This window comes from Talpa occidentalis, unplaced genomic scaffold, assembly GCF_014898055.3.
Source record: "Talpa occidentalis isolate TD23 unplaced genomic scaffold, MPIMG_talOcc4v2.1 talOcc4.3, whole genome shotgun sequence".
In the NCBI taxonomy this organism is placed as follows: Eukaryota; Metazoa; Chordata; class Mammalia; order Eulipotyphla; family Talpidae; genus Talpa; species Talpa occidentalis.
The window spans coordinates 38940264-38967027 of NW_023603184.1; the positions used below are offsets into that span (position 1 = coordinate 38940264).

The 26764-nt window shown below is 47.6% G+C and overlaps 1 protein-coding gene across 10 annotated transcripts in view; it reads left to right on the forward strand.

The window, feature by feature from the left end:
• Positions 1–25993, forward strand: part of PLEKHB1 (pleckstrin homology domain containing B1) — a 42075-nt gene extending 16082 nt beyond the window's left edge. For 3 of the 10 annotated variants that reach the window (XM_054699530.1, XM_054699529.1, XM_054699531.1), the window contains 7 exons: positions 14238–14313; positions 15372–15524; positions 16130–16232; positions 17277–17316; positions 20122–20226; positions 24009–24108; positions 24644–25993. In XM_054699530.1, the coding sequence (XP_054555505.1) occupies positions 14277–14313; positions 15372–15524; positions 16130–16232; positions 17277–17316; positions 20122–20226; positions 24009–24108; positions 24644–24783 (678 nt within the window). In that variant the 5' untranslated portion in view covers positions 14238–14276 and the 3' untranslated portion in view covers positions 24784–25993. Of the gene's footprint in view, positions 1–10789; positions 10827–12909; positions 13045–13370; positions 13386–13792; positions 13810–14237; positions 14314–15371; positions 15525–16129; positions 16233–16869; positions 17189–17276; positions 17317–20121; positions 20227–24008; positions 24109–24643 lie in introns of those variants that run through there. The other 7 variants (XM_037522942.2, XM_054699528.1, XM_054699532.1 and 4 more) reach the window with 7 other exon arrangements.
• The last annotated feature ends 771 nt before the right edge of the window (positions 25994–26764 follow it).

The following is a 26764-nucleotide window of genomic DNA, read 5'->3' on the forward strand; positions in this document are numbered from 1 at the left end:
GTATGGGTCTCCTCTATCTTCCTCTCTGTACTTGCTCTCAGTGTGGGTCAGAGACTGTGACGGGGCTGGGGTCCAGGATATCTGCGTCCATGCCCCTGGGGTTTATTGAAACTTCCCACACACCACGCCTCTCCCACAGGACCTGAGAGGAAGAAAAAGTTCCAGAGAGGTGTGGTTTCTTCTTCTTGGGCATGTGAACATGCCTAAGGTGCCCCCTACAAATACTTTGTTGTTGTTTTATTTTATTTTTTTTTTAGATTTATTTATTTATGCATACAAGAACTGCGGTACAGGCCAGAGGTCCAGGGTGTGAGAGGATTCACCAGAGACAGAGTGGGGAACAGAACAGGCAGACTGACCTAAGTACACTGCTGAGGGGAGCAGCGGGCTAGTCAGGAGAGGTCTGCCGTGCCATGTGGGTTGCTCCCTAGCCAGGGATTGAACTTATGCTGCAGTGGCTGAGGACAGCTTCACAGTGCTGCGTCTTAACCCCTTGCGCCACCAGGGTGGCCCTATTGTTATTTTTAAATTCAAGTTTGAGATATTTATTAAGCAGTGTAAACCCAACAAGATTCTATGCATTTAGAGGGGAAATATTTCCTGGTTAAGTGGAAAGTTGTGCATATGGCTATTGGAAGACCTTTGTTTTAAGCAGCTTTATAGTGAAATATTTCATTGAGAAGTCTGGACCTTCTTTCTTCAGTTTGCTGTCATCTACATTCACTGAATAGAATTTGTATTGATCATTGGGACCCAGTTTGTACTAGGGTTCTGGGTTATTCTTTCTATCCCAACTGACATCTGGATTGAACAAAGCCAGATGATGCAGCAATGTTCCCGTACCCCTAGCTCCAATAAACAGAAAGAGATCAAGCTGGGAGGCTTCTTGGTCTGACAAAGGATCTGGCATGGTTGTGGGAGAAGCCGTGAGCCAGGAAGCCCAAGTACTGTGTTCTGAGAATGCCAAGGCTACACTCTCTAACAGCTGGTTGTTCTTCCAAGGAGACCTTTGGCAGGTCCTCCCATTCAAACCCATACATTGTACATTCAAACCCATCTCTTCCCCATGAAAGACAAGCTGCTGTTGGAAATTATTTGACCAGCTACCAGGATAACTTTATAATTGCCACCCAAGCTGGGGACTGTCAGATCACCTCAGCTAGAAGCATTGCTCTAAAATGCCATCCTAGATCTGAGCCCTGTTTACCTGCTTCACCTTGGTTCAAGCAAAATTCTGTTATCTGACTTGGATGCAGAAACCAAATATGGCCACACGAGGGCAGTAATGCACCTTCCCAATTGCAGAGGTTTGCCCTCCACCAGGAGGCTCAAGATGTTTTCATTCTGCTCAAGTAAAGCAGAAGGGCCAGATGGAGATCTGTGGGTGCCCTGGTAAAGGCAAAGAACCTGATGTGCCTTCAATGTGACATTCTTTAAATACTTGCTCGAATGTATTTAATGGGGATGAAATAAACTACATTTCTGCTAATAAATAATATGTAAATAACTACAAACTCACAAGCACATTTTCTTTGTGGGTAATAATTAAGAAGGACACAAAGGAAGCTGAAGTTGTTTCTTAATCTGGGTGCCTTCCCTTCCTTCCACTTCTTTTCACTCGTGATCTACACTCAGTCCATCAGCAAGTAAATAAAATCATCAAAATGCAAAATTTACTTCTCACCATCTTTATTGCAACCTGCGCCAGTCAAATCATGTCCATCTCCTGCCTGTCATGGTCTCCTAAGTCATCTCTCTGCTTCCGCTTATCTCACTTGAAGCCACTCTTCACCTCAAAGAATAGAGAGCTTTTAAAAACACAAAAATTGCATCATGTCATTTCTTTGTTGAAACCGTTCCAGGGGCTCCCATTCAGTTTGTTTACATCTTATTTTCTGAACAATCTCATACCAATCTCTTCCCTTCATTCATTTTTTTTTAAGATTGATTTATTTATTTATACAAGCACTGGGTACAGTCAGAGGCGCGGGAGGGTGAGAGAATTCACCAGAGCCAGAGCGGGGAGCAGAGCAGGCAGAAGGACTGAAGTACACTGCTGAGTCTCCCCTTCATTCATTAAGGCCCCTCTCTTTGCTCTCAAATAAACCAGGTTCTTCACGCTCTATGGTCTTTTTGCCAATTATATCTTCAGTCTAGAATGCTCTTCCTCTTGGGGTTTGGCTCCTTTACCTCCTTCACATCATACTTCAGACATTACTTCCTCTAGATGGACTTCAGTAACCAGCCCTTCCCTTCCCACCCACACCGATACTTTATAATTACAACAAGCTGTTCATTTCCTTTGGTGTTTATCTGATCTTCCTATGCATTAGTTTTCTCTGTTTTTCCTTGCTCTTTCTTCCAGAATGTGATGACTTTGTCCTTTCATTGATGAATCCCCTAGAGTGAGCACAATGTCTGGTTCCTAACAGGGGTTTGATAAATATATATGGACTGAATGAAGAAGATTTAAGAGAACCTGGACATGACATTACTCTGTATATAAAAGAGGGACACCCTTGAGTACGGGATACTAGCAGAAGCTCAAGGCTCAGTCTGAGGGTTTCAGGGAAAGCTTCCTGGGCTGGTGGTCTTTGAGCTATGTTCAGAAGGATGGATCAGACTATGGTAGTCCTTGGAGAGTTGGGATGCCAAACGACCTAGGAGAACTGTTCTAATTGGGAGTAGATGCCATAGTACTTATGAGCATCCACTCTAGAAACGGGTATTTTATCTATTTATTTATTTATAATTTTTGCGTAGAGGAACTGGGGTGTAGATCAGAGATATGGGGGTGAGAGGATCCACCAGAGACATAGTGGGGAGCCGAACAGGTTGGATCTACTGAAATAAACTGCTGAGGGGAGCAGTGGGTAAGACAGGAGAGGTCTGCTGTGCCATATGTGGGTTAGCTACCTGGTCGAGCATAGAACTCCAGTTGTAGCGGTGATAGCACTCAAGACTTAACCTATAGGCTACCAGGGAGGCCCTAGAAAAGGGTATTTTAATCTGGGATCTACAGACCCGTAAAGTCAGGTCTGGTTGGGTAAAAAATTACATCTTTGTTATCATGAGTTCTTAATAAAATCTAGCATTTCCTTCAATTATGAATGTAGGCAAGCAATCAGTAGTGTTAGTAGTTAAGTGGGACTGTTGTCACTAACAGAAATCAGGGTATTTTCATACTCATTACAGTTGTTACAGATATCATTTATGCTCATCAAAATTAAGTTATTAGAATTGCTTCTTGGTCTTGTCATTGAATATGTTAATAAAGAAGCACATAGGGCCTCCCTGGTGGCCTAGGGGTCAAGTCTCAGTACTATCACCACTACAACCTGAGTTCTATCCCTGAGCAGGGAGCAACCAACATGGCGCAGCAGACCTCTCCTGTCTCGCCCACTGCTCCCTTCAGCACTGTATTTCAGTCAGTCTGCCTGTTCTGCTCCCCACTCTGTCTCTGGTGAATCCTCTCACCCCCCCACACCTCTGGCCTACACCCAGGTCTTCTACACAAAATTATAAAAAAAATAATGTATTTTACTGAATCTCAGATGTATTTTTTGATATATCAATAATCAAATTTCAGGTTTCCTTTTAATCCTATGTATTTGTGTCCTCAAAAACATTATTCTGGGTAGGAGTCCAGATGGTTTCCCAGACAATAAGAAGTTCTTGGTGGAGAAAAGATGGAGAATCCCTGCTCTGGAGCCCACCTGCCCGGGAATAATGATCATATCTTCCACTCATTGGCTGTGTGACCCTGGACAAGTTAGTTAGCCCTACTGTGCCTCAGTTTCCCTATGACACTAATTAATGGTATTTACCTCAGAGAACTGTTGTGAGGATCAAGAGGGCTCATGAAGGGCTTAAGCAATTAGAAAAGAGCCTGGCATGTTTAGTAAGTGTTATATAATAAATCACTGTTATTATTGGTGAAGGGTACATCAAGAAATAGTCCTAAAGTAAGGAGGCAGTAGAAATGCAAGTGCTTTGGCAAGAAACCTGGTCATCTCAGTGCTATCATATCACCCCTGGGGATGGTGGTATTTGTGCTCTGTGGCACCCCATGTTCTACAAGCGTGGCCCCTCAGGGTCTCCTGATGACTAGCAAAGATCTAAAATTGGAAGATCTTGGCAGATGACCCCTCCTGTCTGACCAGCTGTTCCTCTCAGCAGTGTATTTCAATAAACCCTCCTTTTCTGTTCTCAATAAATAAATAAGTTTGGAAGATCTTGCAATTCCATAGACTCATTAAAAAATTTTTTTTAAAGATTCATCTATTTATGCATACAAGAACTGGGGTGTAGGCCAGAGGTGTTTGGTGGGGAGGGTGAGAGGATTCACCAGAGACAGAGTGAGGAGCAGAACAGGCAGACTGACTGAAATACACTGCTGAGGGGAGCAGCAGGCGAGACAGGAGAGGTCTGCTGTGCCATATGGGTCACCTCCATGGCAGGCCAGGAATTGAACTCATGCTGCAGTGGCTGGCAATAGCTTGATAATGCTGTCTTTAACCACTGTGCTACCAGGGAGGCCCCTCCATAGCCTCATTTTTATATATAACCAAAGGGTGGTTATTAACCTACAAAAATTGATGATCACACAAATACTTGGGAATAAATCTAACAAAAGAGGTAAAGGACCTATACAAAGAAAACTATAAAACACTTAAAAGAAATAGAAGAAGACACAAAGAAATGGAAAGACATTCCCTGCTCATGGATTGGAAGAATAAACATTATTAAAATGGCCATCCTACCGAAAGCAATATACAGATTCAATGCTATTCCAATAAAAATTTCAATGTCATTCTTCAAAGAAATAGAACAATTATTGATGAAATTCATATGGAATCACCAAAAACCCCGAATAGCCAAAGCTCTCCTGAAAAAAAAAAGAAGGGAATGGAGGCATCACACTCCCAGACTTCAAACTATACTGCAAAGCCATAATCATCAAAACTGCATGGTATTGGAACAAGAACAGACATACAGACCAATGGAATCGAATAGAAAATCCAGAAATAAACCCACAGATTTATGGTCAACTAATCTTTGGCAAAGGAGCAAAGACTATGCATTGGAGCAAAGAAAGTTTGTTCAATAAATGGTGCTGGGAAAAGTGGGTCGCTACATGCAAAAGAATGAAGCTTGACCACTACCTCACACCATACACAAAAATCAACTCAAAATGGATTAAAGAACTAGACATAAGGCCTGAAACCATAAAATATATAGAAGGAAATATAGGCGAAACACTATGTGATATTCACATCAAAGACATCTTTACAGACACATCACCCAAGGCAGTGATAGTGAAGGCAAAGATAAACAGCTGGCACTACATCAAATTAAAGAGCTTCTGCACAGCAAAAGAGACAATAACAAAAACAAAGAGAAACCCCACCAACTGGGAGAACATTTTTGCACACAACACTAATGATAAAGAACTGATCACAAAAATCTGCAAAGAGCTGATGAGACTCAACAACAACAAAGAAAATAATCCTGTCAAAAAATGGGCAGAAGAGCTAAAAAGAAACTTCTCTGAAGAGGAAATGCAAATGGCCAACAGGCATATGAAAAAATGTTTAACATCACTTGTAATCAGGGAAATGCAAATCAAAACTACCATGAGATACCATCTTACACCAGTGTGAATGGCACATATTAAAAAAGCTAGCAACAACAAATGTTGGCGAGGGTGTGGAGAAAAAGGAACTCTTCTGCACTGTTGGTGGGAGTGCAAACTGGTCCAAACACTATGGAGAGCTGTGTGGAAATTTCTGGACCTACTAAACATAGAGCTTCCATATGATCCAGCAATTCCACTCCTAGGTATTTACCCAAAGGACACAGAAACATCCATTCCAAAGAGCACCTGCACCCCTATGTTTATAGCAGCACTATTTACAATAGCTAAGCTTTGGAAACAACCCAAATGCCCAAAAATAGATGACTGGATCAAGAAGATGTGGTACATATACACCATGGAATATTACTCAGCATTCAAAAAAGATAAACACATGCAATTTGCAGCAACATGGATGGCGCTGGAAGGGATCATGCTCAGCAAAATAAGCCAGAAAGAAAAAGAAAAATACTGGATGTTCTCACTCATAGTAGGAATCTAGAAAACTTAAATAAGGGACCAGGAAAATGAATAACTATAACAAAGTGAAAATCAAAATCAACAAAAAACTATGAACCAGAGACATTCTATGGTGGGTAGGGGGTGGGAGGGGAGGGATTGGGGTCAAAATAAGGGGGTTGCGATTGTATGGGGAATATAAAAATAAAATTTATTATAAAAAAAGTTTAAAAAATAAATAAATAAATAAAAATTGATGATCACAAACAGAAATTATACCTTAATAGATGACACTCATTACTCACAGTGAAGTTTTCACTCTGGAATCCTGCCACCACATAAATTGACATGTTCTAGTTTGGATATCAAAATGGTGACATCTCTCTCTTTCTTAGCAGGATTTTTAGCATACTTCTTTTTGGTTCTCAACTCCAGAATCATCCAAGAACCAATTATTCAGTCACTACCTGAAATTATTCAATTCAAAGAGTATGAGCCTCGGCCTCCCTGGTGGTGCAAGGGGTTAAGCACCGCACTATGAGGCAATCCGAAGCCTCTGCAGCATGAGTTCGATTCCAGCCCACCAGGGAGTGACCCACATAGGGGGCAGACCTCTCCTGTCTTTTTTTTTTTTTTTTAAGATTTATTTATTTATTTATACAAGCACTGGGTACAGTCAGAAGCGCGGGAGGGTGAGAGAATTCACCAGAGCCAGAGCGGGGAGCAGAGCAGGCAGAAGGACCAAAGTACACTGCTGAGGGGAGCAGCAGGCGGCAGGAGCGGTCTGCGCGCCATGTGGGACCCTCCTCCGGTGGCCGGGGAGCAGCAGGGGGGATCAAACTGGCGCCGCAGAGGCTGCGGGCAGCTTCGCAACCCAGCGCTCAACCGCTGCGCCAATGGGGAGGCCCAGACCTCTCCTGTCTTGCCCACTGCTCCCCTCAGCAGTGTATTTCAATCAGTCTGCCTGTCCTGTTCCCCACTCCGTCTCTGGTGAATCCTCTCACCCCCTGCATCTCTGGCCTGACCCCAGCTCTCTTATGCATAAATAAATAAATCTTTAAAAAAAAAGAGTACGATCCTGCTTCCAAATTCCACCAAGTTCAGGGCCCCCCTGACAGGCTGGCATAATACTCAGGCTGATTCAGATTCCTACACAGGCCACAGGGACCTTCTAGGTCAGGCCCTCCTGCTGGGTGTTACTCCAAATATAGCAGGAACACTAAGTTCTTTGGGTTCCCTTCTCACATTCACAGTGTTCTAAAAACAAATATATTCTGTGTGGAGAGATGGAGGTACAGCGGTCCAACTGACCACAAGCAGAGATAGAACAGTGTTTTCTACTTGAGCATCCTATGGTGAGGGGCCTGAGGTCTCAGGGTCTTTTCCTGCTGCAGAGCTCAGTTAGGGTCACCTCAACAAACCAGTGATATCGGAACAATGTGACCTCTGCTTTGAGGAGGCTCCTTGGCTGGAATGTGCATTTTTCTACTTCTTCCCCAGGGACCAGATCGAGGGATGTGAAGAGGGAATGTCTTTTTCAAGACAGCAGAGTCATGTGTTATACACTGACCCAAAATATATGCACTGGTATATATTTACCCTACTTTTACCTAACCAAGAAAGCCATGCAGGTGACTCCTTCCTGAATAATGTTCTGCTCCTAGGAGCCTTGCTATTGTACTGGCTATTGTTTTAGTCTTTCTAACAGCTCTTCCTCTCCTCTTCCCCCTTCTTTGAGAAACTTAATCTGCCCTAAATGGGTCCATGACAGAAGCTGGGCCAATCAGAATCCTTCCTTGGAATTTCCTTCCTTCTGGAACCAACCAGATAGGAAAGAATAAAGTAGACACACAAAGGCCAGGGATGAAGAGAGAGAACATACTTTTTGCTTAAGCTACACTCAGCTTTTTACACGTACAACCAAAAACCTTACCTAATACAGGCTGTTTCTCAAAGTTCCTTCTGGTCAGGCACAGGGTTTCAGGGATGCAGACAAACTGGAATTGCCATAGGTCGTTGTTGGAATTGCAAAATGATACACCCACTTTGGCAAATAGTTTGATGGTTCCACAAAACGTTAAACGTAGAGCACTATGACACCCAAGAGAAATAAGGCGGCATGATTATACAAAAAAAATTGTACACACATATTCACAACAGCATTATTCATAATAGTTAAAAAGTGGGAACTATAACAATGACCCTAAAGTGATGAAGGAATAAATGAACTATGGTATAGCCATACAATGCATTATTATTTTTCAATAAAAAGGAATAAGCGTTACAGGCCCAGACCCAAAACTGTCCTATAGTTACTACAACACAGTGATGAACCTTGAACACATTAAGTAAAAGAAGCCAGTTTAAAAGGTTACATATTGCATGAATGTGAAATGTCCAGAATGGGCAGGTCCATACAGAGGAAGTAGATAGTGGTTTCCAGGGGCTGGAATGATAAAGGGAGTGACTGAGTGACTGCTAAAGGGTAGAGGGTTTCTTTTTGGAATGATCAAAATGTTCTGCAATTAGATAGTGGTGATGGTTGCACAATATTGTGAATGTATCAGAACACTGAGTTGTATATTTTGAGTGGATATTATGATATGTATATTAATGCTCACCGAAAGTATTAAAAACATAATTTTGCTCAAATTGCTCAAAATTTGCATCTTGATATAAATTTCAGGATTTTTTTTAGTAATGTAGGCATTTTTAGTCATTTGAGATAATATAAATTATTCTCATGATAATGTATTCTCTAGAAAGCGTAAGTAGAGAGCTTAAATGAGTCAGTCCACAGTTCTTAAACAATATATTATTCATGAGCTGTTCATCTACCTGAGATATTTGAAATAGCAACATATGCTTCTCTCTGTCAATAGTGTTCTATGTACCAAAGTTACAAGGGAAATGGGAAAGTTACTTGTTGGTTTGGTGGTCTCAATAAGTTTTAGTCAATAAACAAATTTCTCAAAGCTGGGACTGCTGGGACTAGAATTCCAGTCATGCTCTCAGTGCTTCTCACTTGCCAATCCCTGCCCTTTCTACCAGTCTACAAGACTCCCAAGATTTAAAACAACCTGAGGAGTAATCATTATGGCCTCCAGGGTCTTCGGACTCCCCAGATCAAATGCAAAAGGTGAGGTGTGCGTGCATTCTTCCTGGGCCAAGTCTATGCCCTTTATTACTTCTCAAAGAGATTACTGACCAACATTTTAGAGAAATGTCAGTTCTGACTGCATTTAGATTCCACTATATCTGTGGTTTTGGTTTGTCCAGCAGCTTTTTCTCATCATAGCACTCCTTTTTTGGGAAGGGGGAGTTTTCCCCCCTGAATTTCACACTGCCCCTGCTGAATCTTCCCTTTTCAACTGGTTGCTAAACCCAGAGAATGTAATCTAGGTGTCTGCACAGTTCCCCTCCGATGTAGGGGCCAGCTCCACTGCTCCCGGTTCTCAATCTGTTACAGGGCAGGGAGAGGGGCACCCCAGATCACGCAAACCTGCCTGCTCTAAATAGGTTCTGCCATCCGCCGCATCAACACAAAACATAGGAGACTTTAATGGGAAGGAACTTTAATACAATTGGGAAACAATACAGGAAAGGCAAAGAATCTAGTTTCTAAATCAAGCACCCAAAGTTACCCGTCCCCTCTTGGGTAAAACTCCATCCAGATGGGATTGGCCCAGAGCAAGGCCCCAAAGCCTGCCCCAAGTCTAAAGCATCTTCCAGTGGGGACCCACAGAAAAGGGTCAGAAACAACCAGACAAGTCTGGAAGGAAAAGAGCAAAATCAAAATCAAGACAAAACCCGCCATTGTCACCTCCCCACGGGTCTCACCCACATCTGTGTCACCCAGTTCATGACCACAAAGCAAATACAGTTCCTTCACGTGTCTCTCAGCTCCGTGCGCCTCCTCCAGGTCTCCTGGCTCCTTCCTGCTTCCTTCCTTCCTCAGTCTCCTCTGCGGTAGCTTCTCTCCTGCTCAGCTCCACCCTCCCTTGGGTGGGGCAGGAAACCTGGAGCCTCCCCCTTTCCTGGGGACCACACTGTTATACTTCCATTTCCCTTCTGTCCTCTCTATCATCCCTCTTTCTTTTCTTTCCTTCCTTCTGTTAAAGGGCGGTAAATTTAGCCAGAAGAAGGTAGGGGTGGGATGTTCCATGGACAGAAAAGCACAGGGTTGGAAACAGCGTGGCCCCAGGAGCGCTGGTTCCTGGGGCCGCAAGGAGGGGTTGAGCTCAGCCGCTATTAAGATCCGCCATGGCCAATGCCCCAGCAAGGCACGCTCTGCACGAAAGGCCAAAGCGCTACAGTGGCTGGAGATCAGGATTACAAAGACCCAGTAGTGAGAGAGGAAAGCTTAAAGGGCCAGGCTGAGAAATCAGAACGGGTGTGACCTCCACCGCCAAACCGCCCAAGAAATATTAATCCCGCCCCCTGCAGAGGGAGGACCGGCCCCACCCGGGCATGGCTGTGAAGCTAGCCCAAGACCACCTCTGAATAATGGAGGTTGGGGAGGGGACTGGAGAGAAGACTTCCTCTAGGACTGTAAGTGTGTCCATCTCCCTCCCCTCCCAGTTGTCTCCCTCTTGAGGCTCCCACTTGGTAGCACCTGCTTTATCCTCTTACCTCTAAGGCGCTCAGGGAATCCCACTCTCTAGTCCCCCTGCAGGTGTCTTCTGCCAGATGCTGCCCTAGCCGCCCAAGAACCATGAGCCCTGCAGCCCCGGTAAGGAGAGATCTCTGGGAGAGGCGGAAGGGTCCCCTCAGGGTGGGGACCATCTCAAACAGGAGATAGGAGGCCAGGAGCCTTTTAGGTCTGTTCTCTGAATGATCTAGATCTTCTTGTAGTGGGGGTTTGTGGGGCTGAGCTGCTCAAGGAAAGATCCTGGAAGGGCAGACTGAGGTGACAGACAAGGCGTCTTCTTTCTCCACTTGGATTCCCTCCGATTCTTTTTTTCTTTTTTTTTAAGATTTATTTATGCATACAAAAGCTGGGGTACAGACCAGAGGCCCGGGGGTGGGTGGGATGAGAGGATTCACCAGAGACAGAGTGGAGAGCAGAACAGGCAGAGCTACTGAAGTACACTGTGGAAGGGAGCAGCGGGTGAGACAGGAGAGGTCTGCTGCACCATGTGGGTAGCTCTGGCTGGCAGTGGCTGCAGATAGCTTCACAGGTTGAGTCCTAACCCTGTGCCACCAGGGAGGGCCCCCCCCATCCATTTTTAACTATGGCCTGAAGGAACCTTTTCAACACACAATCAGACCACCTAACTCTTCATCATGAAACTCCCCATCCTCAGGCTTCGGTCCTATTGTCCAAACTTGAGCTTGTTATCCAAAGCCTTCAGGTTATATCCTTGCACCCCCTACTGCTTCATCATCTGCCTCTTCTTTGCCCTCCCTACCACTGCACCCTACTGTCCAAACACACTGAAATACTCCACACTCATTTGAATTTCCTGACAATTGCTCATCTGAGTTACCTAGGTTCCCCGCCCTCCCCCACACCCCCCCCCCCGGGAAAACTCTTATTTATCCTTCAAAACCCCTTTCAGCTACTCGGGAGGGCTCTTAGGTAAAATCAGACTCTTCCATTGTTCAGTGTTGCCCTGTGCTCTAATTGTATGTTTATGTATAGTCTCTCCCACCTGAGTGGAACCTGGTGCAGGAAAGAGGAAGGCCCTGTCAGGTGCTTCTTTGCGCCTTCCACTAGTTTCCAGTAAAATGTCGCGCACAAACTGAGTACTGAAAAAAAACTGACAAAACGATGAAATTGGCTTCTTCTGGCAACTTAATTTTTTCCCTAGAAAATGAGTTCCAGATTCATAGGAGAAATTATTTCATGATAGAGGAATGAACAAATGTCCTACTGATACCGGAATTGTCAGGCCTAGTCTCCCAGCCAGGAACGGATCCCAGGCTGCAGGGGCAGCGCTGAGTCCCAGCCACTAGACCCCCATGGGTTGGTGTCTCATGAAGCCGCAGCAGGAACTTCCCAGACGCTCAGGCAAGCAAGCGAGAAGAGGCAGGTTTGTTTAGAGAAAGAAAAAGTTGATTGAGGAGAAAAAGAACAGAAATAAAATGGGACTCCCAGGCCAGGACTCCCAGGACTCCCAGGGAACCAGGCCTGGGAGGGGCAAGGAAGCCAAAGTGGAGTCGTGTCTCAGGGAATATATACCTTCTTTCCCTAATTTTTCTAAAGCTCCACCAGTCTCTTTGTGATTGGTTAGTTCTCGGCTGTCTCACTTAATTTGCTACTGAATGGGGGATCTTCACATTCCTTATCTAACAGGTCTGTCTTTCCCCATTTGTTGCATCTTTATTTTTATGGCCGTCCTCTGGATGGACATTCCTGCATTGAAGTTAAGCAGCTGCCCTTCTAATGTGTCCATAAATTAAACCACTCTCCATTTCTACAATCTCTGCCTCTCTTTACCACCTAAAGGAAACCAGGACCAGCGTTAACAATGTTGTCCTTGGTGCTGGGATGTTTGTTTTTCCTAGTGGAATTGGTTACACTCCTCTTGCAGCCCTTATCTCTGAAGCCTTCCTCAATTCTCCGAGGTCCCCTCCAGCAGTGTCCCTAAAACTGCCTAGTTCCTAGCTTGCCCTGTGTCTTACTACTGAATAAAGCACAGGTGCAGCCACTGTTCTGTGCTCGATGTCAGCACAATGCAACCACCCAGGAGTACTGACCAGTTCTGGGGCTGCAGACTACAAGTCCCAGAAAGCCTTGTGTCAGCACATCCCTCCATACCGCGCCCCTTCCCTGGGGGGCGGGGCCAGAGGGCGGAGCCCAGGGCTAGTGAGGGCCCAGGACTCCCCTGGGGAGTGGAAAGCCCCAGGCGCCCTGGGGCGCACAAGGCGCAGGCGCAGCGGGTTGGGTGACAGCAGCATCAAGTAGCAGCCGTTTTGGCAACAGCATCCTCAACAAGTGTAGACAGGTGGGTGCATCAAGGGGGGGCTGGAGAGGGCGTTTGCACCAGGCCCTCTAGTCTGATCTGTATTAGGGCTGAGAGTGGGGCGGGAACGGTAGAAACAGGGACGAGGCTGGGCCCTACCACCCAGGTGTGCCAGCCCTTGCTACGCAGCAACAGGTGTGAGCAGGTGGGGGAAGGGCAGAGGCACTTGCTCAAAGGTAAATCCCCTCAGCAACAGAAGCACCTGGATTTCAGCCCAAGCTCTGTCACATGTGTGGATAAGTGATTTGCTGTCCCTCAGTTTGTCCATCTGCAAAATAGGAATAAAGGTCCTATTCATCGGACAGAGTTACAGCGGAGAGGAGGTGAGGTAGATGAGTGTGTGGAGTGGATCCTAAACTTTGCTGCACATTGGAATCACCGGGGCACCTTTAGAGACTATCCCTGATTGTCCAGATACTCTGATTTAGTTGTTATGGGGTAAGACCTGGGTGTTGGGAACTTTATAAGCTCTTTTTGCTGTAATAAAAGCCCACATTGCTGGGTGTAAATCCTAGCTTCCTATTAAGTGGGTGTGTATGAGTGACCGGACCTCTCCAGGCCCTAGATTCGCGGGGAATAACAAAGATTGTTGTGAGGCTCTTATGAAATAATAGATAAAAGCACTGAGAAGTATACCAGGCATGTAGTGCTCAATCAGTCAAGATGCGGGTAAACTATTATTTTACTCACTTTTGTGAGCAGTTCAAGAGGGGTCCAACTGTGATGGAGGCTTTTCTTATCCTCAAAGTACGTTCACTGCTATGAATTCTAATATTCAGTGTTATCAGTGTTTCAGAGTTCAAGGGCTTCTAACATTTTAAGAGTTTCTCACTCCAGCTTCTACCTGTCCCATACGCACTTTTATAGATCTAAAAATGGAGGCCGGGGAGAAGGGACTTGGCTAAGGTTATGGCGCAGAGACTGGAATCCAGGCTTCTCACCCCACCCCCGCCCCAGCACAATGGGTGGCTGCCCTGTTGACCCCCACAGGGACAGTGCTCCCATTCTCTGCCACAGAACAGGGAGGAGACAGGCAGGCCTGCCCTTGTTTACTTATGTTCTCTTAAACAGTTCCTCGGTGGCTCCCCCAGGGAGGACAGGGCTGGGGGCTTCTCTCTGGGGAGCTGCTGTGGAGCTGCTGATGAGGCCTGCGTGTCCTGTGGCTCCTCTGACAGGTTCCGCCTGACTCCACCCTGGAGAGTCCTTTTGAAGAAATGGCCCTGGTGAAGGGTGGCTGGCTGTGGAGACAGAGTGAGTGACACTGGGCTGAGCCCTTATCTATCTTCAGGGGTGTCTGGGGCAGGGGTGTGGGAAGCGGCTTGTCAGGTCTTCTGGAGTGAACTCTTCTCCCAAGAACTCAGGACCTTTTTATTCTCCTTTGTCCATGTACCTCCCTCTACCTGGGTCGTCCTTCCCCTTCCTGACTGCTTGGTGAACTACCTACCCAGCTCAGATGTCCCTTTCTGTGAGGAGCCTTCTCTGACCTCTAAACCCCACCCTAGTCCCTCCTGTAGCAACAAGCTGGTTTCGAGGCTCCCTTCTCAGTTCCCCAATGCTGTGTTTTAGCACTGATAACCCTATAATACACCTTTACTTGTGGGTCTTATCACTCCCCCACTGTATACCGGCCTCAGATTGTGAGCTTGTCAAACACAGGGACACAGAACTAGGCTCAGAACAAAATGAGAAGTGCTTCTGTGCTTGGAATCCATAAAGTTCTAAGCAGCTCTCTATGTCTTGCCCTTTCCTGTTAAGATTTCCAGTCACAAAATGTCTGAAACCAGGCTTAATTTCCAGAACTGGCCCTGACCAGTCATGAGCTAAACAAGAATTATTTCTGGGCTGGAAGCCCCATGCTATTCTATAGCCCATGCTCAGTTCAGCAAACACTGAGCCTGGTCCTGCCGGGTGCCAGGACCCACATGAGAAGCTGAAGACCCCCAATCTGGTAGAAGAAGCAGATACTACACAAAGGACTGTCACATGAGTTAGAGACAAATAAGAGATGAGATGGAGGCTCAGGGTGGCGAGAAGTCTTTCTCCTCGAAAAGACCCAGGGCTTGGCCTTGGAAGCCCCTATGGGCTTCATTGGGTCTGGTCACTTGCATTTACCTTTTACCCAGCAGTTTTACAAAGCATCTGCTGTGTTAGGCCCAATGGGAGGCAATGGATAAGCAAAAAGACAAGGGGGTGGACAGACAAGGAAGGAGTAGGGGTTCGGGGTGTGGGAACTCTGGAGCCCATGAAGGCTCCTGCCCCTTGGCAGGCTCTGCCATCAGCCTGCCTGGCGCATCTGGAATATCACACAGGCTCCATCCTCCGCCGCTGGAAGCGGAACTGGTTTGCCCTGTGGATGGACGGAACCCTGGGCTACTACCACGACGAGACTGCCCTGGATGAGGAAGACCGCGTGCTCATCCACTTCAATGTCCGAGACATAAAGATTGGCCAGGAGTGCCGTGGTGAGTAGAAGTCTTTCCTGTGACTATAGGCATGGCCCTCCCCTGTCTCTGTGTGAGAACGCCTGCCCTGGAAGACTCTTTGTAGCTGTCAGACGGTTTCTACAGACATTGCTTCTGGGCCTCTGTCAACCCCAGTTCCCGTGAAGCTGATTCTTGAGAAACATGATTAAGAAATCAGTTCCTTATTGAATTTCTAATTGGTGCTAGGCCTGAGGCTTATGATGGGGTCAGAAAAGTGTCAGACTCTTTCTACTTTGCCTTCTAGGGCATAGGAACTGGATAAAGATAAAAGGAAATGAGGCTCAGAGAAGTTAAGTGCCTGACCCAGGGTCACACAGCAAATCTCCACTAAGGCTTAGGCCACAGTTATAACAGGGTAATTGGGAGATAGATGTACCTAATTAGGGAGGGAGCATTGGGGAAGGACTTAAAAAGGTCTAAAAGAGTAGAGAAGAATCCCAAAGAAAGTGTATGGACTCAGAGGAGGTTGGCAATGGCCAGAAAACAGAAGCCAGAAAAGCCAATTCCTATTCTTGTTCCTGGTTTGCCAGGGGATTAGGGGGCTGAGCCTTGTGGAAACTCCATATATGTGTGTTTGCCTGTAGATGTGCAGCCCCCAGAGGGGCGGAGCCGAGATGGCCTGCTGACCGTGAACCTTCGGGAAGGTGGCCGCCTGCACCTGTGTGCGGAGACGCAGGATGATGCCATGTGAGTCACTCCCAGCAGAGGCTGGGGTAGGACCCTGGGGAATGTGTGCCTCCTCTTCATTGGGCCTTCTGATTCCCTGGAGGTAGGAAGAGAGGACAAAGACCAGTGAACTTGGTGGTCTCAGAGGAGACTGGCGGAGGGACTATGAATGGCTCATGATGCATGGTATGGTACCCAGTAAGCCCCTTACAGTCTGTGATGAACTCAGGACAGTCGGGGAAGGAGTGTGGTCCCTGGTCACTCAGACTCAGGTATTTAATAACCGCTGAGATGCACTGTTGCTTGGGGGTGATACAAAGTAACACAGAACCTGGTGATACCCTCAAAGGGCCTTCCTTCCACTCTCTTCTGAGAAGATGCCCTGGTAGGGGGATTCTGAGGGGTAGACCCCGACCTGCCTAACAGAGGCAGCCAGATGTGCCCAGTGTCAGATACACACCCACACTGCTAGTCTCCCTTGGGCGCCTTCTTCTCACTCACATTCTTTCCCTTCCTACCCTCTGGCAGGGGGTCAATTGGCCTGTGAGCTGTAGGAGAGTGAAAACCACTGAGCGACTGAGCCGTATGGGAAGGGGGGAAGCTGAGCTCTAGACAAAGCACAGAGCCGCCTTGTCCACCCCAGCCAGGTGCCATGGCAACTAACAAAGGCCCAATTGTTTGGTGTCTAATGGGCCTTCCTGGGGCTCTGGGGTCAGAGCCTCCGGAGCTGTTTATAGGTTTGGGATGTGGAGATAGCTAGGAAGGCTGTGAAGGCCTCTACAAAACCAACCGAGTCCATCTATCCATTGCATAGATGGAGAAACTGGAACTTCTAGAGGGGAAGAGACTTTGGACTAAAAATGGGAGGCCCCAGCTCAACTGAGGGCTCTGACCATGTGACTAGGGCAGGGGTGGGAGTCATCTGTGTTACTCAAGGGAGTCAAGGAGCTCTCCCCTGAGAGACTGGGGCTAAAAAGGTGGGTTGGGGTAGAAAGTCTAAAATGTGGGGCCCTATCCCCTTCTCCCAAACTCCCTCCTCATGATCTGGTGTGATTTGCTTGGCAGAGCATGGAAGAAGGCGCTGCTGGAGGTGAACTCTACCCCGGTAAGCCCCCCATTCCCTCCCCCTCTCCTTCTCACTCCTACCTGCCATGGAATCATGGGTGACTCAGATTCGGTCTCGACCTGCCAGTTCTCATTTCCCATGTATGTGAGTGAATACTCTGCAAACTCAGATGTCCTGAGGCCCAAGCAGAAAAGAACAGAAGACAGAAGACAGGAGGGCAAGGCTTGTTACAGGGGGTGGCATGGAACCTGGGAGAAAGGAAATGTCCTTTATCGAGCAACTATTATGTGCCAGGTGTGGTGCAGGTGCAATTCCTGTGAGGTTGGGATTATTGTTCCCTCTCTGCAGATAATAAGACATCTTTGTTCATCTACACAACAAATATTTACTGATTTCCTACTATGTGCCAGACACTGTGCCAAGTACCAAGGATCACAGATGAGCTTGGAGATGTGGGCTCCACCCTCCTGGACTCAGCCTAGTGAAGAGCCAGATGTGAAACAATTACTTAGATAATGAATGCTTCTGGTGCAATGGTGGTGACTGCTGGGATGGTGGAGACACGCAGTGTGCATTCAGCGTGCAACTGCCTTGGTGGGAGGACACAGGTGGGGGGTTCAGACAAGATTTCAGATGAAACCTGCAGGATAAACAGAAATAGACTGGGTGAAAGGGGTGGTGTGGGTGAAGGAGGCAGATTCCCAGGAAGAGGGAACTGTATGTATAAAGGCCCCGAGGGAGGGTAAGACTTTATCAAGTTGAAGAACAGATGGAAGGTTGGAGTGCTGGGAGCTCATGAGAGAGCACATGGGGAAGGAGGGTTGGCAGGCCAGGCCTCATTGGCTGTGTTTAAGGATGTTGGTTTCTGCTAAGGGTGCTAGGAAACCATTAAAAGTTTTATTTTTTTAAAGATTTATTTATGCATACAAGAGCAGGGGTGCATGCCAGAGGTGTGGGGGTGAGAGGATTCACCAGAGACAGAGTGGGGAGCAGAACAGGCAGATGTACTGAAATACACTGGTGAGGGAAGGGGAGCAGCAGGCGAGACAGGAAAGGTCTGCTGTGCCATGTGGGTCACCTCCCTGGCCAGGGATCGAACTCGTGCTGCAGTGGCTGCAGATAGCCTCATAGTGCTGCATCTTAACTCCTTGCACCACCAGGGAGGCCCCAAAACTGTTAGAAGTTTTAAAAACAGGACAGCATGATCAGATCATACCAGATTTGTATTTTTAAAAGATAGTCTGTTTGTCTGGTAGGGAATGTAGTGGGTAAGAGTGAATACCTGGAGACCAGGTGAAGGCTGACACGGTGTCCTGGCAACAGGCTGGAGTTCTGAACTGGGGACAAGCTGATGAGAGTAAGACTATAGGTGGTAAGTGGTGAAGGTATAAGTTTGTGTTGCTGCCAAAACCCTCAGCTTGAGGGTGCCCCAGCTTGGCCTCAGTTCCCATCTGTCTGTCTCCAGAGTCTGTGATTGGTCCTATCTGTGGCGCAGGAGACCCTCCTTTCATCTAGAAGGTTTCCTGGGAAGTAGCAGGGAAAACTGGGATGCAGTGAGAAACCTCCTGGGACACCCACCTGCTGAGAGTTCAGCATTGCGCTGAGCACCTGGATCGCTTACATGGTTTAATCTTCCAACAACCCTGACAAGGGGGCAGTGATATTTTTAGTCCCATTTTACAGAGAAGGAAACTGAGGTTCGGAGGAAGAACCTACATCAGTGAGGTTTTGAGGGAAGGCTATTATCTGCAGAAGGAACTGCGTGAGCAGAGGCTGGGGGGTGGTATGCGCACAGTGTGCCTCTAAGGGTCAGGAGTCTGGCCTGACTAGAGGTTAACACATGGAGGGAAAGAAATGCCTTCTGAGGGGCCATGTCACAAGGATTTTTAAAGTCCAGTTGAAGGAACTGAACTTTATCCTGAGCGTTGTAGGAGCAATAAAGGCCATTAAGCAGGCAGAACCGTGGTCAGATTTTGGGGTGGAGGCTGGATTACAGGAAGCTGGAAATGAGGAGGCTGGGGCAGCAGTCAGAGGGGTGAAGGGATCCCTGGTTGAGCTAACCTGGCTCTGAGCTCCAAATTCCCCCAGTGCAGGGCAAATTAGTCCCCCCAAATCGACGCAGAAGGAAGGTGAGGGCTGACCGTTCTGCACTCTGTGACTCTATGAAGCTGCCTTGTCCCTTCTCTGCCTGTCCTTCCTGCTGCTCTGCTTTCCACATGTCTGCCCCTACCTTCTGCCCAGCTGCACTGCTATATACATCATGTCCTTCTGGCCCCAGGGCGTGCCTAAGTGTAGTGTTTGTGTCTCTGTACCAATGTCTGCCGACTTCTGTGTTCACACCTGGGCCTGTGGGCTTCTCTCTGGCCTCTGCCTACATAGGAGTGACCTGGGCTTTGTCCCTCCACGTTCTGCAGCCTTATACCTTACTCTGGGCGGAAGCTCCAGGAAAAGCCCCCGACCCCTGCCATTCCAGGAAATACAGGGCGGTGGTGGTGAGCCTGGTCAGGGGCAAAGCTGAGAAGGCCAGTGAAAGGGGGAGGGGGACAGGAGGGTAGGTCAGAGTTCTTCTGTCCTCCCTGGAGACTGGGAGCCTCAGCTGCCTGAAACAGCTGAAGGTGGGCTAATTCTGGAAACATTACCCATCCTCCTTCTTTGAATACCTCTGGCGTAGTCACCACTCCTCTCTGAGCCGCCTCCCTCTTCCATGGGCTGAAGAGGAAAAGGACATTCTCTTCCCAAGCTAAGCTGGTAGAGGGCTCTGGTAGGACCTTTTAAGAACTGAGTCTTCAGATGCAGAGGGCCTCTGACTCCCTCTTCCTTCTTGGGTTTCTGTGGCTTGAGCAGGCCCCAGCTGGAGCCACGGTACTGCCCAGGAGCCGCCGGGTTTGCCCCAAGGTCAGGTGTGTGACCCGAACATGGAGTCCCTGTAAGGTTGAGAGGCGGATCTGGGTAAGTGCTGGCTCAGTCCTCCCTGCCTCCAATGTGGCCACCAGGATGTGCCTCCAAAACTGGGTGTTATCACATCCCTTCCCTACTCACAACTATTCCATGGCTCCCTATCACCCAGTGGACAGCAAGCACAGCCCTGCTTTCAAGGCCCACGGCATCTGGCCTGGGTCAGTCTTACCTGCCACCCATCCTCGTCCCCTCTACTGTAGCTGCTCTGCTGTACCCTCTGCTCCCATCTGACCCAGACAATTTCCCTCTCCCCAGCCTGTGCACATAATCCTCTCTGCTTTAAAGACCCTTAGTTTCCTGATTCACCTGACAAACTGCTTATCCTCTAAGCCCCACCTCAGAGGCTACCACCCCCTCAGGAAGGATTTCCCAGACCTCCAGGTATTGTTACTTCCTTCTACAGTACTCCGCACTAAGGCTTAGTTCTGTCCTCATTCTGCCTGGTTTCAGAGGAAAGAAGGGAAGAAGTGAAAAACCTGTTATGGCAGAACCACTGCATAGTCTGTGCCTGTGTCTGTGCCCCTCTCCCCCTGCCAATTTCTGGAAAGCAGGATGTGGGCAGTGGTGACTTGCATTAGAGTATCTATGGTCTTACAGTCAACTGTGAACTCCTTTTCTAGCACAATGGTGCTTACTATGGCTGTGCATTAGAATCTCTAAAAACTTAAAAAAAATAAAATTCAGATCCTGGGCCTCCCCGGTGGCGCAGCGGTTGAGCGCTGGGTTGCGAAGCTGCCCGCAGCCTCTGCAGCGCCAGTTCAATCCCCTGCTGCTCCCCGGCCACCAGAGGAGGGTCCCGCATGGCGCACAGACCTCTCCTGCCGCCCGCTGCTCCCCTCAGCAGTGTACTTCGGTCCTTCTCCCTGCTCTGCTCCCCGCTCTGGCTCTGGTGAATTATCTCACCCTCCCGTGCTTCTGACTGTACCCAGTGCTTGTATAAATAAATCTTAAAAAAAAAAATTTCAGATCCTATACCTGGATGCTCTAAATTTACAGATCTAGGGTGGGACCTTGGCAATCTGTGGTTTAAAAAATTTCTCCTGGTGATTCTTAGGTGCAGAACCACTGAGCACAGAAGTGCCAGGCCCACTCAACAGCAGACTTGGCTCTGCTTGATTCTCACGGTGCCCAGGAGTGTGGGCAGTACAGGAAACACTGTGTCCATTTAGAGATAAGAAAAAACTGCAGCTCTGAGAGGTTACATAACTTGACTGGGGTCACTTAATTCATCAGTGGCAGAGTTAGTTCTCCCAGCTCAGCATTCTGAGGCATCCCCCATGCCCAAACTCAGATACAAATTTGTTTAAAGTAGGGCTGCCTAAAAATAGGATTTAAAAGTCTGTAAACCTAGTATACAACAGCTTTTCTGAAAGAAAGAGTCATTTACATGTGACCTCCTGAGTGGCTGGCCTAGTCCCATCCACAAAAGGGGCTGGGCCTGCAGAGAGGGAGAGGATCAGGGATCAAACCTTTAGGTTCTGCCCATGAGGTTTCTGCTCTGTTGCCAGGTGATCCACATGAGTTTACTTCTGGGCCTCCCAGGCCTGCAGGATAAAAACAGTTGCCCTACAGGGACATCAGATGTTTTCAACTTCATTAGAACCTGACAGGGGTACTGACTCACTGTGTAGCAGCAAGGCAGGTGTAGCCTCTGGACCTCAACTTCCCTATCAGTAAAACTAGGGATCCGAGTGCTTGGATTTCCCCAGCCCCTTCAAGAAAGGGCCGGGATCCTGGTCAACCCCACTCGAAGCCCTATTGGATCACCCTTGGGGAACGAGCACAGTGAAGGGATTCACTTGTCTGCCTATCTGAGCCTCCTGCATTGCTTTGAGATTCTTCATTCTTTCTGATTTGAAACTGGATTCAGAGTTGGGTGACCTTAGTTTCAGTCTGGCACTGTATTTGATCCTCTTGAGATAAACTCAATGAACACTAGGCACTTCACATAGTCCAGTTAGGTCTAATTAGACCCTAATCAGTCCCTATCTTAGCAGGGGTAAAGGATGGGGAGTTGTCTCCAAGTCTGATACGAGAAACACACACAGGTAATAAACAATAATGTGACAGAGTGATAAGGGAAGCCTAAAGACTACAGGACATATATGGGACCCCAACAGAACCTGAGGTTCAAGGAGAGTGATAATACTTGAGCCTGAAAAACAAGCTATAGAGAGTTGAATGGAAAAAGGTACGATGGTGGGGCCTCCCCTGGTGGCGCAACGGTTGAGCGCTGGGTTGCGAGGCTGCCCCGCAGCCTCTGCAGCGCCAGTTCGATCCCCGGCCACCGGCGAGGGTCCCACCAAAAAAAAAAAAAAAAAGAAAAGAAAAAGAAAAAAAAAAAGGTACAACGGGCATCCCAATCAAAGGATAATGGCATGCAGCTCTGAAATCATAAGACATGCTTAGAAACTCCCCTTTATAGCCCAAGTTCTTGAAAGAGCTACATGATATGTTGACTCCACCCCTTACCTCTCAACCATTCTTCAACCCTACGTAGTCTGGCTGCTTCTCTCAACTACTCCTCTGAAAATTGTTTTATCAAGATCACCCACAAGTTCCAAGTTACCAGAACCAATGGTTTATTTTCTTGGCACTGGTAGTATCTGATGTGATATGAAAGATGAGTGTGTGAAGACAAGGGTATCAATTTGATTTCTTGGGTTGAGAGCACGCTGGTGGCATTTAAAGAAAAGCATATACAGGAACCAGGTTTGGGGGGAACAGAACAATGAGAAAATTATTTTGAGATTGGTAGAATTTAAGATACTTGGACTTTTAAGGGGATTTCACACTTTCAGTTGTCAAGTTCAGTTAGAGATATAGAGTAGAAGGGGGCTAAGAAGAAGGATCCTGGGGAGAAGGGGATCTTGCCCCTTCTCCAGGTCTGCTCCCCTATGAAGTGTTTGAATAAGGAGCTTCCATTTAATTCAGCATTATGTTCACTGGTTCTTGCTATTCAGTGGCCCCTACTGGTGACAGAAATGAGTCAGAGTCCTTGCTGATAGATAGCTCACATTTGGGATGCAGGCAGGAAAGGTCAGGAGGAAGGATAGGTACAGGAGCCACATAGTCCATAGTTAACCCAGGAGAAAGGATTCTTTCTGAGACTAGAAGCTTCCTATAGTGGGTGACTTTTGAGTCAAGCTTTGAGGGGTTGGTAAAAAAACTAATGGGGAAGGGGAGAGGGAGTGTATTCCAGAGAGGATGGGCCATTTTTCTCTGAGCCTGCCTTCCCAGCTCTGTGAAGATAATGCCAGCTGTAAGGATGAACGCCTCCCTCCAGACCTGTGCATGATAGATGCTCGATAATGGCTTTGGTTACTTCCCATCCCTACCCTTTCTTTTCCTATCTTCCTTTTCAATCCTCTTTTATTTCCCGGGCCTGGGGTTTGGCCAAGACCTCCTTCCATGACTAGGAGAGTAGAGAAGTCTATTGGGTTTCTCCAAGTGGGATCATGGAGAAACCAACAGCAATTAAGTAAGTTGGGAGCCATGGAGAATTTCTGATAAGGGCAGTGCTGGGTAGGAGGACAGCTCAGGAAAAAAATGGCAATTATGGGGACTGGAGGTAGGGTCTGAAATTTTGGAGGACTAGTATCAGGGACGTCCTGGGGAGGCAAGGCCTTTCTCCTGGAGCTTCTGGTCCCTGGGAATCCATTTATAAACTTGGGGAGGTGACTGGGGGGGAAGGGGGCTTGAATCAGTGTGAGGGTAGGGGACCAGACCTGGGTCAGGGAAAACCCAGGTGGCTGACTGGTAGGGCTCCCCAGGTACGTGTCTACAGCCCCTACCAGGACTACTATGAAGTGGTGCCCCCCAACGCACATGAGGCTACTTATGTTCGCAGCTACTATGGACCACCCTATGCAGGTAAGTGTCGGGACCGCCCCACCCTTACCTTCATTCACCATCAGGCCCCGCCCATGCCCTCTATAAGGCCCTCCCCATCCATACATTCAGAATAGCTCTTGGACCAGCCACCTTCCTCATGGCAGAGCCGACTTCATCTCTGTAGCTGGACGTTTATTGGTCCAGTGGCCTAACAGCCGTTCTTGAGCTCGTAGCGACCCCTGGTGGCTAATATAGGAACCGTTTCCTCCCACTTGCAGATTCTGGCTATAGGGAATATCCACCCAAGGTGTGGCTGAAGATGCTTAGAGATCCAGGGGTTTCTTTACCATACCACCCCTCGCCCCAAAACATTTGTAAGCAGATCCAAGGCCTAGAAGTCATTGTGACTGCTCACATACTTCTTGCCTCAAAGCCTAGTTTTTCCTGTTGGGGAGTTTAAGAGTGGGCTCAGCACCTTACTTTGGGTTGGGCTGGAATCACACGGGAGGACTGGGATGATGATCTCTCTTCTCTGTGCTCTGAAGTGTTGCACCCTCATTACCTCTCTCTGCAGGCCCTGGCGGCGTGACGCACGTGGTAGTGCGGGGGGATCCCTGCTACAGTTCTGGCGCCCCACTGGCCATGGGCATGCTTGCTGGGGCTGCCACCGGTGCAGCGCTCGGCTCCCTCATGTGGTCTCCATGCTGGTTCTGAGCCTCAGGACTCTGTGCTTGACCCTGTGCATAGACCAACAGATCCCTCTTCCTCTTAGACCCACCCTTCACAATCTAAGCCCAGGTCCCACTTTGACTCCTTTCTCTTCACTAGCCCCTTCTGGGTTAGGACCAACCCTTCCACTTTCCCTGCCTGCAAACGTAAAAAAACATCCCTGGCACAAACAGCTCAAAGCCCTCATATTCACCACCAAACACCCCAGAAATCCATTATGGACACACATGTATATATATTTTTTCCCAAAACACACCAGGCAGGACACAGAAAACACAACTCATTTGACTTAAAGTTACCCAGCACTGGGGACAAACATGAGTCAGGTTCTTTCCTCCTACAGAAGGGAATAAACAAAAATCTTGACAAGGCTATTTGTCTTTTAGCATTTGAGGGCAGAGAGTGAGGAAGGTGGGCTAGGAGTATAGTTGTTGCAAGGCTGCGGAGCAGAGAGTAGTTACTATTGATTCACTGGATGTGGCATCAATGAATTAAAGGGGAATTCAGTTGGACTTGGGTGGGGACAGGTGTCAGATCATGATGAACCTCCAGGATAAGAGGTAGCTGGGAAGGGGGAGATGTGAGCTTTTTGGGAGGGGCATTTCATAATTGCACCTATAATGAATATATTGCTTGTATTAATATTGACACATACACAAACCCAAAACACTCGAGTTTAGCCCCATCCTTCCCACTATCAGTTTCCTGGATCCCCTGTCCCCTCAGTGCTTAGAAAGTACCTCTTTCCATATCAGGGTGGCTGGGGCAGTCATTGAGATGAAACTGTGGTTCCCTTTGCTGGGCGGGAGAGGGGGACAGCTAAGCTGTTTGGGACCTCCAGCACTCGGATGGTGCCTCCATTAAGAAAGACATTTCTGGTCCTCAGGAGTTTGACCCTCTGTCCATAGCTGTGGTTGTCACTATCTCAGGCTTTGTCTCTTCCTTCACTCTGGGGGAGATGGCATTGTTTATATCTGTGGCCTGATCTTTGTGTCAGTCTGGAAGACACCATGTGTTCTTCCTGTAGGTGGCCCAGCAGTCTCCCCACTTGACCCCCTTCTGCTCCCCTCCCATTATGTCCTTATCACCAACAAAAATGCTAACATCCTTGCTCAGTATCCAGAGTAGCCTGCTACAGTTCCCTTGTAGATGGGGGGTTCATTGGCCTTGCTGCAGAGACTAATAAAGGTGTGGTTGGCTCAAGCCCTGGCTCTGGTTTTGTTTGTTCCCCCAGGAGGCCCTGTCTCCCTTTCACATTTCTGGACTCAGCACCTAATACTGCCTTCTCTGGTAAAGTGACAAGAGCATGGATTATGAGGTCAGCTGGAACTGGTGACAGCTTTTTAGCTGAGCAATTTTGGGCAAGGCATTTAACCTATCTGAAGCTTGTCTTCTCCACCCATAATGTGGCAGGTTGAAGTTAGGCGTAACATAGGACTTGAGAGGCTTCTCTATCATCTGAACTGATGGGAAATCTGGGCTATGCCCTGCTTTCTGAGAGCCCAAGGTATTGGGGTATTTTCCAGTAGGTTCCCATCCTTAAGTTGAATCAAATGAGTTGTTCTCATAGAGACCAGGTGGCCAGGGAAGGAATACAACCACCTTGCATCAGGTCTTTTGAAACTTCAAGTGACAAAACCCCTCTATTCAAACTGATTTAAGCCAAAGAAGGGAAAACAGTGGGCCACATAACTGACAAGTCAAGGAACTGTGTGGTCCACAGACTTTTCAAAGAGTGTAACTTAGATTTTACTTTGTTTCCATCTTTACAGGCTGGCTCATTCAGAGGCTGCATATTTAACAGTTCCATAGTAACGCGCTCTTGGGTTCATGTCTAGCCAAAAGCGCTTCTCTCAGCAATGTGAATAAAAGTTTTAGGACTAACATTAGCCAAGTTGGGTCCTGTGGCCACCCCTGAATCTATAATGATCTAGAAAAGATGGCCTAAAAGAGAGGGGCTTAGAGC